Source organism: Zonotrichia albicollis, chromosome 9, assembly GCF_047830755.1.
Source record: "Zonotrichia albicollis isolate bZonAlb1 chromosome 9, bZonAlb1.hap1, whole genome shotgun sequence".
Classification (NCBI taxonomy): domain Eukaryota; kingdom Metazoa; phylum Chordata; class Aves; order Passeriformes; family Passerellidae; genus Zonotrichia; species Zonotrichia albicollis.
The window spans coordinates 21,264,581-21,278,772 of NC_133827.1; the positions used below are offsets into that span (position 1 = coordinate 21,264,581).

The 14,192-nt window shown below is 42.8% G+C and overlaps 1 protein-coding gene across 1 annotated transcript in view; it reads right to left on the reverse strand.

Annotated features, from left to right (window-relative positions):
• Positions 1-14,192, reverse strand: part of UBXN7 (UBX domain protein 7) — a 28,567-nt gene that overhangs the window by 8,613 nt on the left and 5,762 nt on the right. The window contains exons 3-7 of the mRNA XM_074546910.1: positions 12,949-13,016; positions 10,094-10,159; positions 7,934-8,046; positions 1,905-2,051; positions 1,434-1,524 (exon numbers count right to left, since the gene is read on the reverse strand). Coding sequence (XP_074403011.1) covers positions 1,434-1,524; positions 1,905-2,051; positions 7,934-8,046; positions 10,094-10,159; positions 12,949-13,016 — 485 coding nt within the window. The remainder of the gene's footprint in view (positions 1-1,433; positions 1,525-1,904; positions 2,052-7,933; positions 8,047-10,093; positions 10,160-12,948; positions 13,017-14,192) is intronic.

A 14,192-nucleotide genomic window follows, 5' to 3' on the forward strand; every position in this document is an offset into this window, starting at 1 on the left:
CTGAGATAGCAGCCACAGGACACCTGAATCTTTCAAAGAAAGAGAATTTATTGCCCCATTATCAGAAAAAACAAACTTCTTCCTGCCTTGCTCAGGCCTGAAGACGCTGTCAAGATTCAGAGGAAGAAGCTGACACTGACCAGACAGAATCCTGTGTTTGAATGGAATTTATGCATCATGTATGAGCTGTATGAATATGCAACAGGTTATTGTTTTTAAGGGTTAATCCTCTGTTAACGTGGGTCCTTTCTCGGGCTTATTTTGCCCAGAAAAGGTACCTTGACTGTCTGTAACTCTTTGTTTCTATTGTCTTGTATTGCCCTAATCCAAATTGTCCAAATTTTTATTACTCTAAGTGTATTCCTATTTTTATAACCATTTTATTACTATTAAACTTTTAAAAATTTAAAAACAAGCGATTGGCATTTTTTACATCAAACACACCAACTCACTGCTGCAAGAGTCCTTATTTGAGGAACTGCAGCTTCCCACAGGCTACCACCTGCTAATTATGGAGCTTCCTCCTTCCACCCCCTCAAAAGGGACAGACATGGATACAGACACAGTTTATTTCCATTCTTATCTTTTAACCTATGGAAACATGAGCACAGAATGGTGAATTTTGGCTCGAAACCAAAGCACTGAATTTATGAAGAAGCATTTCTCCACTCTTGCCAAATTGATTCTAACCCTTGGCAAACAGCATTTGTTCCCAGAAGGGAAAGTGCTAAGAAGAGTATTCTAACTTCAGTTGCAGTATTAAAAAATAGATGTATTTTTCATCTGGTTTAAGTCAGCTACACAGAGGTCTCATCTCTATCATTTCAATCCTTAGAAACAAAAGACCAGACCAACATTATATAATCAGGCAGCTGCATTATATGATGATAAAAGAAGCTGCTGGATACAGAAGAAAAAGCAAAACCTTTGAAAGAACTGTAGGGAGAGGGAGAAGTTTGATTGTTCAGGTAAAAACCAAGCAAAACAAAACAAAAACTCGAAGCCAAGATGGTATTTCAAAATTAAGAAGCAATTTAAAGTCATTGCTGAGCCTCACAAAGCTCTGTGGGAGGAGCAGAAAGCAGATTCATGCAGCAATTACAAATATTGTAGTGATTCATCACATGACTTAAGGAAGCTTTTGAAAGATTTCAAAAGAAGAATTCAGAGTTTTTCCACCAGATGGAACTATTTTCACTTTCTAAGCAAAATACTCGCCAAGCTTCAAATAGACAAAATTTCTGCAAGTTTTGGGTGTTTAATTCCCTTAGTTCCTCTGGGAACATGCTGAGTCAGTCCTTGAGATTCTTCAGCCAAGTGTAACACAAACTGCAGTGGAAGGTATTCCAGCTTACAACTGTCAGTGGATAACTCCATTTCCAGTGGATAACTCATGGGATAACTCCAGGCAAAGCAGCTGCCACTTGTCTTACCTGTTCTGGGATCCAGGATGGAGACATAAGGGAAGTCTGCTAATTTATAAAACTGTATGTACCGTTGTCCTTCCTCACTGTCGTGGTACACCTACAAAATTGGGCACATTAGTGGCTGAAAAGGGAACAAAACAAACTCTACCTTGAAAATGCACAGAGTTTTTGTCTCTTCTGCAGTACAAACTGCAAATGGTACACACAGCTGTAACTCTGAAAAGCTGGAATTAAGCCTCTAGAAACTACATGGTAATATCTTGTTTGCAGAAGTGAAAGGCAGTTTATGCCTTCAAATGCATATCCATGAATTCCACCTCCATCCTTAAACTACATACACTCCACGAAGCACACTTTTTCTGCAGGTTCACCAGGACAATTCCATCTTTTCCAGATAATTCAATTTTTTTTTCCCACTGCCCCATCTACCAAGGCACCAAGTTAAGCCACACATCCATCCCCCAGGCAATTTCTCACCTGCCAAAAAATGAAGTGGTCCCTGATGATGTTCTTCACAGCCTCGTTGCTCCACACATCACGGTTGAGGCACTGGCAGGCAAAATCTTGCACGTTCTGAATGTTTATCATGAGCCACTTGTTCTGCATCTGACCACACTCCTTGGCCTGGAAGCAGAAGGAGAAGCTTGGTTAGATCAGGCTGAAGGAGCAGACAGCACCGACGCCAGCAATGATCAGAGATGGCTTCTACCACTGCCAGACCTTCCACCAAACCCCTTCACAGTGAGGAGGATGGACAGAGCTAGTGAAAAGGCACCCACAAAACAGAAGGCAGGGCTGAAGGATCTGCTTTAAATGAGCCTGGTTGAATTACAGAATCACATCGATGAACAGAGCTGCTGCATTTCAACAAGCCAAGCACAGGGAGGGAAAAGCAACTCAGAGGTGGGGACACACATGGCACTGCTGAATAAAGTATTTATTCAGGGAAAAGTGTAGTCAGTCCCACTGATCTGACAACAAAGACCTGCTCAGTCTAAAGATAAACCCATGGACCATCTAGTTAAGTAGGCTGCATAATTGACAGAGGACTTGCATTGATTCAACAGCACCCCTTCTCTGCGTGTTTTCTTTTTCTTTCCAAGTTTTGAGTTACTCTGTGACTGTCCAACTGGCCAATTAGGCATCCTTTTTTGATGCTGCTTATCCAGACTGCAAGTGGGGAGGGAGACAGGAAGGCGCAGGAAGAAATCTTACTGGTTTGAGTCACAAAGCTGGCACTGTCTGATTGCTTGGTTGCAAGTTAATGGTAGGAGTTTGATCAAGAATGTAATTCTGATCGCTGAACTGTCATACCTGTTGAAAAAAAGAGGGCTAGATCAACAGCAGGAATGCTCTTACCACCTGGAAAGACTGGAGCTGGCATAGGAACTCTCTTTGCTTTAAAAAAAAATAAATTTAGAAGTTATGCTCACCATCCTGCTGGTAATCAAAGGAATTCAAAGGATAAAAAAAAATCAGGGGAATCAGGATGTTATGGAAGATTTTGCTGTTTGGGCATTACTTTGTTCCCCAAACCAAAGTTTTTACTTTTGAAATGAATTTTAGTCTGTGCAGTTTGGAACAGTCTGTCTGTCCATTGTGTCACAGACAGACACGTGAACCCCACGCACTCAGCTTCACCAAGGCAAGAATCTCAACCTACAGTGTGGCCAAGTGCCCTGCAGAGGCAGCTTTTGTATTACTCATAGGAAAAAAAATGAAGGTAGAAACATGGAATAGTCCTATTCCCACAAGGGGCCTCACACTAACTACTTACCACTAAATTTACACTGCCAGCATCCAGGTCACCAGGTGAGAAAAGGGGGGAAGGTGACACCTAAGTAACTGGCAAGGGTCCTAAATAAAATTGTCATGCTTTTATTTAAAGGACTTGTTTTGAGCTAGCTGCTTTTTGAGAATTAGTTCTAAGAAACCAGTATGAGACGAGGCCTAGAGGCACTGCCCAAGATTAAAGGGAACACAAATCCTTGTGTTATTTAAGTCAATTGGATTGCCTTAGTCCTGAGTTCTCAGGTAATCTGTTAAAAGAACACTCCCAAAAATACATAATTAGAAAGTTGGAAAGTGCATCTCATTCTTCTACCCTCACTCTCTATATCTTTTAGTATTAATGAAAACCTCTGGCTCTACCTTTCCTCTGTCCAGCTGAGGGCATTGGAAGGATGCAAGCAGGAAATTCCAAAAAGAAAATCTACAAAACTGAGTTTTCACCTGCAGAACAGTCAGAGCTTTTGAAACTACTTTTAACTTCTTTCTAAAAGCAAGCTTTGGATTTAACACTTGAAAGGACACAGTTAAACTGCTGCTGTCTCATACACAGAGCTCTTGCACAGCTCAAGGGGTTCTCCTGAGAGGGTGGAAGGACAGCAGGATGAAAAGAAACATTGTGGATTTGGAGATTATATTTTGGTAAGTGACAAGGCAACAAGGGAAGGCTCAAGAGCTGGCTTGTATATCCCAAAAGCTGAGATCTGATGGATTTAGATCCTCTGTTTCCAACACCAACTTCCCCTCCTCCTTTGAGGTATAAAGGACCGTGGCAGAGCCCACAGACAGGGCAGTACAGGACAGCCACTCTTTGAGAGCAGAGCCAGTGGAGCCCAGATGCAAAAACCAACCCAAACCAGTCCAATCTGGCCTAAGTGTGCCTTTACCCTTTCTGCCCAGTCACATAATTCATCACTACACCAGCAACCTGGTGAGACAAGTCTGGCTTTATGCTTGGTGCTGGATCTCTGGGTAACTCTGGCTCCGGCACTACTAAAAATAACTTTTCCTCTCATTTGACTTCTCTGAACATGTATGGTTTAGAAATGTTGGGGTGGTTCCTGCTGGCTCAGTTTTGTTGAAATACAATTCTTTCAAGGCAGCAGAGAGGAGGAGGAAGTGGAGCCAGCACCTTGTGATTCTCTGGACATTTCTGTGACTCAGTGGGGAAAATAACAGCTGACAGAGAGTCAGAGCAGGACATAATCAAACAAGAAATCTCCTATTTGGTCACACTTCTCCTTCCTACCTGGGGCAGGGCACCCAGGCACTCCTGAGCCACAGCTGTACCTGCAGCTGTGCTGCCCCAAACCAGGCCAGAACCACCTTATGCACAGGTAATTGCTCCATTTAAATACAGTGACCAGCTCAGCTTCCAAATGATTGCTGCTTTTGAAGTAGAAACAAAAGCACCCTCAGAGTCTCAGCTGTAAAGCAGGGAGCAGCTAAAAAAGGTTATTGTTAAATGGGAAAAAGAAATCATATAGACAGACTTGAAACTCTGCAATGTGACACTGTCACTACACTGAAACCCTGCTGAGTGTTAGGCACAGAACTGCACACACCAGAACCATCCTTGCCCACAAGAAGTGCAGGCTAAGTCACTTTGGTGTGTCCCCCTCAAATCCAATCATCTCTCACATCACAGGCATGTAGAGAGAATACCTGCAATTCTTGAAAGTATCTGAGAACAAAACCACAATGTTTTGTGTCAGACATCTTTGGTGTGTCATTTATTTATTTCACTGGAATGATTTATTTCTAACAGATTCCACACTAATGGGAGAACTCTAGTTTAGTCAGTCACACACTGAACTTTACAGGTACAGTGATCATAAGCTGTTCTCCGCTTTTTCATATACAGCAGGTAAAAAAAAACCCAAAAAAGTCACTAAACACTCAAATTTTTTTCTGCCATGGAGTTAACCCCACCTATTCCTAAAGCTGGTATTACTAAGTTAAAATGAAACAGCAACTTTTTGAGCCTTACTGGTAACAAAGTTTCATTGTAACTCAAGAAAAGTGAGGTTTCTTGGGGAAAATGACAGATAATTACATGTACTTACTATCAAAAACCAACCTTAAAGTACCCAAAGAGCAGCAACAGCTGATGAGTGACAAAGATACATAAGACCAGATGTCACCACTCCTGCCAACAAAGCCCTAAATCCTAAATGGTTCTCTGATAAATGTGCATGGCACAACCCTGGCAGAGTGTTCCTGCACACCCCTCCAGAGCCTGGAACTCACCACACACCAACCTTGGAAAGAAAACCCCACTGAGATCAAAGCTTAACTCCAAGAGCATCACAATGATAGGATTTAGTCTCTGATATTCTGGAATGTGATCATATGGTTTATATCCATTTATCTCAGCATACAGAGAAGGGAGAAGCCAAGAGCAGCTTGCTAGAGATGAATTTTGGGAGACTGTGGTCACTGAGGCCTTACACTGTCCCAGGCTGAAGCAGTAGAGCAGTTTGCAGTCAGAAAAGGTAAAATGCAAAAGGAAATGGTCAACACAGTGAGAAGGTGTGAAGAGTTATATTGCAAGGAAGTTGAGGAGCATCAGTGTGACATGAAGGGTATCCCATGGGACAAGGAACCGTACAGGAACACAGCAGGGTGAGTGCCAACATCAGAAAGTGTGCAGGTCTTTAGAGTGCAGGTACTGCACAGAACAGGGCAATGTGAGTATACACAAACCCCTTCCCCAACCTCAGCCCACCCCCTTTTTTAAGTCACCTTTCAGGACTGAGTAAGAATGCAGACACTTTAGGACAAACAAATCCATCAATCGTTTATTTCTCTCTCTGACACCACTTCTGACTGTGACAGATGCCACAATCAACACTGCTGAAGTCCTCACACATTTCCAGCAAGACCCAAGGAGAGACAAGCAGCCATCTCAAAGTGCACAGCAGAGCTCAGAGGGTGCTTGCTGACTGCTCCTGCAGCAGCACTGCCTGCTGCCATGTGAATTCCCCTCACTGGTGCCTTTAACCACACATTTGCTGGTGTCACCTGTCACTGTCATATTTTCTGAAAAATCTCTTTGCCCAGGGAAGCTGTGAAGTCTCAGAGAAAAATGAAAACAATATTATCTCATTTGCTTCTGCTGTGTTTTTTGCTGCTTTGGAATGTGGTTTGGACATTGTTTACCAACAGGTGCTTGTTTCAAGTGAATTGTTTTTACTTATTGGCCAATCAGGGACCAAGCTGTGTCAGACTCTGAAGAGAGAGTCATGAGTTTTTCATTACTATATTTTAGCCTTCTGTCTGTATCCATTCTCTATTCTTTAATATAGCTTAGTATAGCATTCCTTAATATAAAAAAAATATCATAAAATAATAAATTAGCCTTCTAAGAACAAGGAGTCATACACATAATTTTCTCCCTTCAATACCACAGTCACCAACAGCTCTGGACCCCAGGCCCAGCAAGCTCCATCAGCTGGAAGACCTGAAACACATCTTTTAAGGCTGCTTCTCTGCTCCCACTGCACTAAATTCCTCCCCAAGCTGGACACTGCTGCTCTCTGCCAGCATCCTCTCACAGCTGGAATTCAGTTAAGGAGGTTGTGGAGGGCACCCTCAGAACACAGGAATTAGTGACAAGGCAACTGATCCCCAGTGATATGGGAAGCATAAAAAGAGAGATGAGGGTAATGGGATAAGAGCTGGAGACTCCATAAAGGCACACAGTGTTTCACCAAAAGCTCTCCAGCAGTGCTCTAGTACTTGTGCGCAGCAGTTAAGGCACATGTGAAAACAAGGTAAATAATATTTTTGTTCAGGCAGTTGTGCAGACTTGTGCAGTTGATTCTCCAACATCTGTACTGCACCATTTAATCATCACTTTGCATTCTCATGCAGTAAAAATAATGACAATTTCCATCATCAATCTCATCTATTCAAAGGTGACCAGGAGAAAGTTTAGTAGTAACTGGAATTTCTGAAAAATATCTGGAAATTATGGACTCAAAAATTAAGAATATATACCAATTACCAATCTGCATGTTCTCTAATCATTAGTTAAGTCATTGATCTACATCATAACAATTTAGCAACAGATCCACACATGCCTACACAGTCAGGGAAGGTGACACCTGAGATTGTTTAAAGCTGACAGTGCCCTGTATCTCTGGGATACTTTTCCCAGCACCACCAGAAGTAAAAGACAACCACTGTGATTTTATAGGAGAACAACAGCTCCACTGAGGATGAAGTTGTGGCTTGATGGCAAAGACACATTCAAATACTTCTACTCACTCAGGTATCAGAAGCCACTCAGCCATGTTAACTCCACCTGAGCTTCTCAGCAGGGCTGTGCTGCAAACCACACTGCCCTTTGCAGAGTCTTCCCTCACCTGTGCAAAGCAGTCTTAATCCAGCTTTTTCTGTGTTCTCTATGGAGACAGTTCAAGGGATGCAATTTTCCCATTCTGACCAGCCTCCCTTGCTCAATGAAGCCTTTCACCACATGTGATTTGCCACATTGATTTTGAAACACAAAACAACGTGGTCTGCATGGTGAGGACTTCGACTTGATGATCCTGATGGTCCATTCCAGGTGACACCATCACCAGTGAACTCCTCCAACACATCGCCAACACTCCCAAGGACAATCCATCCAACATTTATCACTGCCCAGTCTTTTGCAACCTCCTGACTGTGCAGCCATAGATGCATGGTGACCCCCAAGGGTGATCCCTCACCGTTTCAAAGCTGCCTTTGTGCATCAGGTCAATGGGAGGCCTGAAGAGATCAGCCAGCGTTGTCAGCTTCTTGTCCACGGCCCCTCCGTTGCGGAGCTCCTGCTCCTGCCGGACTGCATGGCCCCAGGAGGAAAGGGACAGAGTTAGACACGCACACACTCACCAGGGGCATCCATCACTGCCTAAATGCTCAAACACACAGCTGAAATGCTCAAACACACAGTTGCTGGGGTGGAACTCTCTCCAGCTCCTAGGAGGTTTGGGGAGAACAGGGCTAGGGCAGCTAGTGAGTGCAAATCCCAGGATATCTCTTCCCAGGGTCAGTCCCACTGAACAAGATTGGCTGGTGTGTATGGGAGAACCTCCCTGTCTCAACTTAGCATCTTAATAAACCTGAGGGGTCACATATCAATATTTGAAAACAAAGTAGCCAAAAAAGCCATGACTTGTCCCAGTGATGCTTTTAAATGGGAAACTGAGCTAGATTGTAGCAATGTAACTTTTAAAAGGAATATTTCTATTGTAGTGTTTCCATTAGTTGGCTGTGGGGCAATCCCACAACAAAGAAACAAAGAAACAGATTTAGTTTAGGTAGACAACTCTCTTTGGATGTTTCTTTTGAAGTAGTATCAATTTTCTTTTAAAGAGTATCAATTCCATCTGAAATAATACCAAACACATTTCCAACACAGACGGGACCATGGACAATAAAAGTAAATCACAGCAGACACACAATGTATTTCATAGAACCAGGTCAGCTGAAATGGGCAATAACTATCCCATGGCCACAACTTTGCCAGTGTGGAAGGAGCTGTCAATGGGCCAAAGCATAAAAACCATGCTTGAGGAGACACACAGGGAATGAAGCATCCCTGTGGAGCAGCCCTAGGAGCCAGGAGATAATCTGGAATTTCATGGCTTTTCCAGAGACAGCCAGACAGTGATGTCTACCTGTCAAGGTCTGCCAAAAAACATGATAAAGTTTCACCATAAACCCTTACAGTGTATCTCTCACATGTTGGGCATCTCTAAATGTCCAAAGAGTGGAATCACAGGGTGGTTTGGTTTGGAAGACCCTAAAGATCAGCCATGGGCTGGAACATCCTCTGCTAGTCCATGCTGGAAGATGGTGACAAAAAATTTAAGGGTGTTGATTCTGTACATGGAGCACTTTCAACTTCTAAAGCTGCCAGTGATTTCCATACTTGTTGTGTACATTGTTACTGGAAAAGGGGAAAGAAAGCAACTACCAACACTTATTTTCAGTTTGGCAGCCAACTGTGGGAACATGGTCCATGGACCCCAGTGACCACTGACAAGATGAGGAAACAGCTTCAGGTCACATCAGGGAAGAGTGAGATTGGATATGAGCGACAATCTCTTCATGGAAAGGGCTGGCCAGCCCTGGCAGGGATTTCACAGACATGTAGAGGTGGCACCTGGGGCAGTGGTGGCCTTGGCATTGCTGGGAGAACAGCTGGACTCAGTCTCAGAAGACTTTCCCAACTTTCCTGATTCTGTGGTTACACCTCAGGAACGCTCCAGCAACATCAGCACGACAGCCATAACCCAGATGTGAAACACCTGGTGTTGTGCTGTCACAGAATCACATTCTGTGACACTTCCTGAATGAAACAACAGCCATGCTGTGGTATCTGGAAATTCTGTGCATCAACAGCCAAGGGCAAACAGCAACTAAAGCCACAAGAACATCCTGCTCAAGGGGGAAGCCTCAGGGCTACTCCAATGTAATTCAAGTGCCAGAATGTCCACTGCCTAGGCAAGAAATATCCAGTGGAATTATTTAATTTCTGTCTGGGTGTTAGGAATCTTCCCCCTTTTCAGTTCCCTCTAGAGAAGAAAAAGGGGATTTTTGAGAGTTAACAACACCAAAGCAGACAGAATATACTGTGATAATCATGATTCTATACTTCTAATTATGTACCATGCTACACAATTGGCAATTTAAAAATGTTTCAACAACTGAAAGCTGTCCTAGCCTACAACAGGAATGATTTCTCCATCTTATTTGCAATAAAATAAAATAAAATAAAATAAAATAAAATAAAATAAAATAAAATAAAATAAAATAAAATAAAATAAAATAAAATAAAATAAAATAAAATAAAATATCAGGCTTACTGATCTGTAGACACTTACTGGTTTCTGTCTGAAAATCCCGAAAGCCATCGAATATTGAGCGAGCAGGTCTGCGTCTTTTAGGAGCTTTAAAAAAAGTAAAGAATTATTTGAAAAGTATATTATCAAAATAAAGGCCTATTAGTACTTTACATGTTACCTGTGTAGGAGAACAGAATAGGAACCCCAAGCAGGGACCATGTGGGAGTAGAGGTCATTGGGAAGGGTTGGGGATGGATGGAAGTAGGCAGAAGACAATTTGCAAATTCCATTTCCTAGCACATCCTCCCTCCAGCAAACCTTAGCCCAGAAACAAAACATGGATCAAATTACAGAGAGGCTTAAAGCCCCTACTGATGGGCTTGCCAAAACCCTTCAGCACTGAGTGGCAGTGCTGTCACAGCATCATCTTGTCACAATTCCAGCCAAGATTTTACCCAAGGCCTTCAAGGGAATGAAAAATTTCAAAAGATTAAACTCCATGCGAATTTTTTTTTAAATGAAGAAGCACATTTGTTTTTTCTACAGTGCATTTCTACTCTTTTCTAATCTCTTATCCTGATCCTGTCCCAACTTCTTGGCTGGACTGACCAGCCACACTCTTCCCAGTAGATGCAGCATTGCTGTTTGCAAGGAAACCTTCAGAACTGATTATCTGCAGAGAGCCCAGGAAGGGATCAGATACAGCATCCTCAAGTCCCACTAAAATCCTAAGGTACAGCACAAGCACTGAACTTGGAAGGAAAACAGAACTGCCTGTCAAGATTATTGCAGCTACTTATCTCCTTTCCCATCAACTCAAAGACAGAACTTTCAAAGCCCAATTGCTACAAGACATAATAAATAATAAACAAATTAAAGTAAGATAAATACAACCTATACCCAGTGGAAACGTGATTATACAGCCAATCATAGAAAAAGAAGGCAAGCCTGAAGAAGGGATGTGCAGGGAATAACACCTCTCAACTCCAGGGAGTAAGGTCTCCCTCACTCTGAGTGTTTAGGCACAAGCCAACCTCAGAACAATTTAAACTCAGCTGGAACAGGAGCTGAAGGAGCACTGGAGCAAAAGCAGCATTGGAGCAAAAGTAGCATGTCCCTGCCAGCAGCACAGGTGAAGAGGCTCTCAGCAATCCAGGAGGATCCTTTGTACTCAATGATGGGATCCATGTACCCAGCAGGGCACAAACACACAGGGTCACCTCTGCAGCTGGAAAAAACCTGAGCTTATACAACCATTCAGTATGAGCCTTCAAAACAGAAACTGCCACCTCCCCTGCTGTAAGGCTACAGCTGAGACCAATGATCTCTTCAGGTTCAGCTCCTCTGTCAGGCTGCTCTGTGCCAGGAACACAAGTGGCACTGCTGGATCACAGAGTGCCAGAAGGGAATCACTGACCCAGGTCAGTGACAGTGTCACTGAGATCAGTGTGGAACAGGTAGGTATGAGAGCACCAAGTGTTAGGATCAGCAGATCTGAATCCTCATAACCCACAGGAGTGAACAGATCTTTGTCAAAAACACTGTTGGGCCAGGAAAAAGTGCAGAGAGCTCCTCTATCTGCAGAGAGGCATCAGCAGGGCAACCTCCTCTAGATGCAGATTTCCTGCTGCAGGACTGACCACCTCTGCTTCTAAACTCCCCACTTCCAACATCCAGGCAGGATGGGAAGTGCAAGGATTAGATAAAGACAGTGTGTCCTCGTTTTCATGTCACTGCTTCTTATGGTTGAGACCTTCAAAGCCCAGCTTCACTGTTGCTGACAAGGTGGCATTTCAGCAGCAAGGGGAATGTCATGAAATTACATCAGTGAAGCTCACAGAAGTGCAAAACCACTTCAATGAAAGCAGATACTTTGTACATCATTCCCTTTTTGCCCAAGTGCAAATTAAGTGAGTATTTCAAATTGTTGTTACTTCATGCATCTCACATCAGTATGTAGAAGTTAAGTTAGTCCATTTTAGTGATTCATATTCTGTATAAGGAATAAACATTTTCTGATGGGACTGGAGACTGAAGCATATTAAAGGAGTCAAAATTGTCCAGCTCCCAAAACAGACAGGGGAAAAAAATTGCTAGAAGGACTAAAACTAGAAAAGCTAATATTGCTATCAGTGCAAGTACAGCAGAAAGGGAAGTGGTGTGCACCTGTATTGCCTGGCATTGTGTGCTCCCTCTGAACCACCCTCAGCTCGTGCATCCTGGCTAAACAGCTCTCTGATGTTGAAAAAGAGTCAAGAAAAAAATCAGTTCCAGGGTACACCTAAAGCTTGGCCTCCTTCTCCTTTCTACCACAGGAACTAAATGACAGGAAAGAGCATTTCCCATGGTGTGAGACCACAGCAGTGACAAGCACTTGCACAGCCTTCCTGGTGAAAAGGGCAAAGCTCTCAATCCATCTGACATGGCAAAGGCCAGCCCAGAAATGCCCTGCTCCACATGAGAAGGACAGAGACAAGAAAAGCTGTGCACAGCACAGCTTAAAGAGCAAATTAAATTCCTGCATGAGAAATGGAGAAGGGGATGAGCAATCCCAGAGTTCAGCCCTTCTTTCTGATCTGTCATCTCAACAATTTGTCCTCTTCATTTTCACTTGTCAGCCAAGGCTCCATCTTCCATCCCATTTCCACAGCAGTACCCCACAGTTCTGGGTCCCCAGATGTATACTTAATTAAGTTAATTGGCTGCCACCTCACAAAGTCTCATGAAGCAAGATTTAGCAAATTAGTACCCCTGGGAATAAAGCATCTCTTGTGTGTGAGATTTTTAATACCACTGGTGTTATTTCTTCTTATTAAACAAGTTTTGATTTTTTTTAGGCACTTAGCTCACCTCAAGGTAAAGAAAACAGAAACAAAATAAGAACACAAGCCTACCTCCAAACAAGGGCTCAGGCTCTACTAAGATTTCCTGCTTTTGAGGAATTGGAGCTCGTACTTCATCTCTATCAAAGGAGAAGAAACAAAAAAGAAAAATCAGAGAGATGATAATATTCCAAGTACTGTACAAACCACATCTCATTAAGCTCCAAGGCTCCTGCAACTCAAACCAGTTAAAGATGCTGCTGTACCACTGGAGAGAATGAAGAGGTTTGGGATTAAGTGGGTTCTCAAGGGAGAATCTGTTCCCACTCATGACTGGTACCCTGTGCACTGAGAGCTGCCATGGATAACTTTTGATAAAACATCACACAAACCCCTGAGTGACTTGATCCCAGGCTTGGTCAATCTGTATTTAAACATTTTTTGTTCTTGAATAACTTTGTTAGAACTTGGAAGCTTTTAAAACCTTACCAAAAGATGTTAAATAATCCACTTACCATCCTATTTTCCTTGCTAGCTACATAGAAAAAAATATTATCTTCCTGATTACCAGCTTTTGTCTGTCAGAAAACTTTTTGCTTCCAACTGAAAGTGATACCTCTCTCTTTCCCAGAAGGAGGAAAACCAGGTCAAGATGGGCATTTTCCCCCATTTCTGAAGCAGCTCTTGGCTTACATAACTGGGCTCCCTCACATGACAACAGCTCAGTCAGTTATATTTGCAGACACTCACAGGTAATCCAAAACTACAATTAGGAGAAGAGAGGAAATCACCAAGAAATCACTGTGACAACAGTGTGGTCACCTGGCCCATGGATTTTCGTGCAGAAGGATTTATCCTTTGCTACATCCTGTCAGTGAGCTCCCTCTTCCCCCAGACTTCCAAGGTGTGAAGAGTGCATTCTGCAGCTTTTGACCATGCAGCTTTCAAAAGGCAGCTCAGGATGTCAGCAGGATGCACTGACCTTGCTCTTACCCTCCACATCTTTGATGCTCTGTGCAGCTAGTTACTCTCCACTTGTACATTTACTGTTCCCTCCTCCTAGGAGGAACACTGAGCTGATCAGCACCTGGAGAGTGTTGAGTATAAAAAAGAAAGTATTCCAAGAAAAATCTGGAGCCACTGATGTGCCAGAAGTTGTCTAGAAATAAGAACACTAACCTACATACTTATTTTAACTTTATTAAAGGTTCAAGTAGGAAGGCACTTCACATTAGCTATAAAGGTTAGCACTGAAAGAATTATTTAAATTTAAATTTATATATGTGTTTCAAAAGCATGAGAGGCAAGGATTTTCC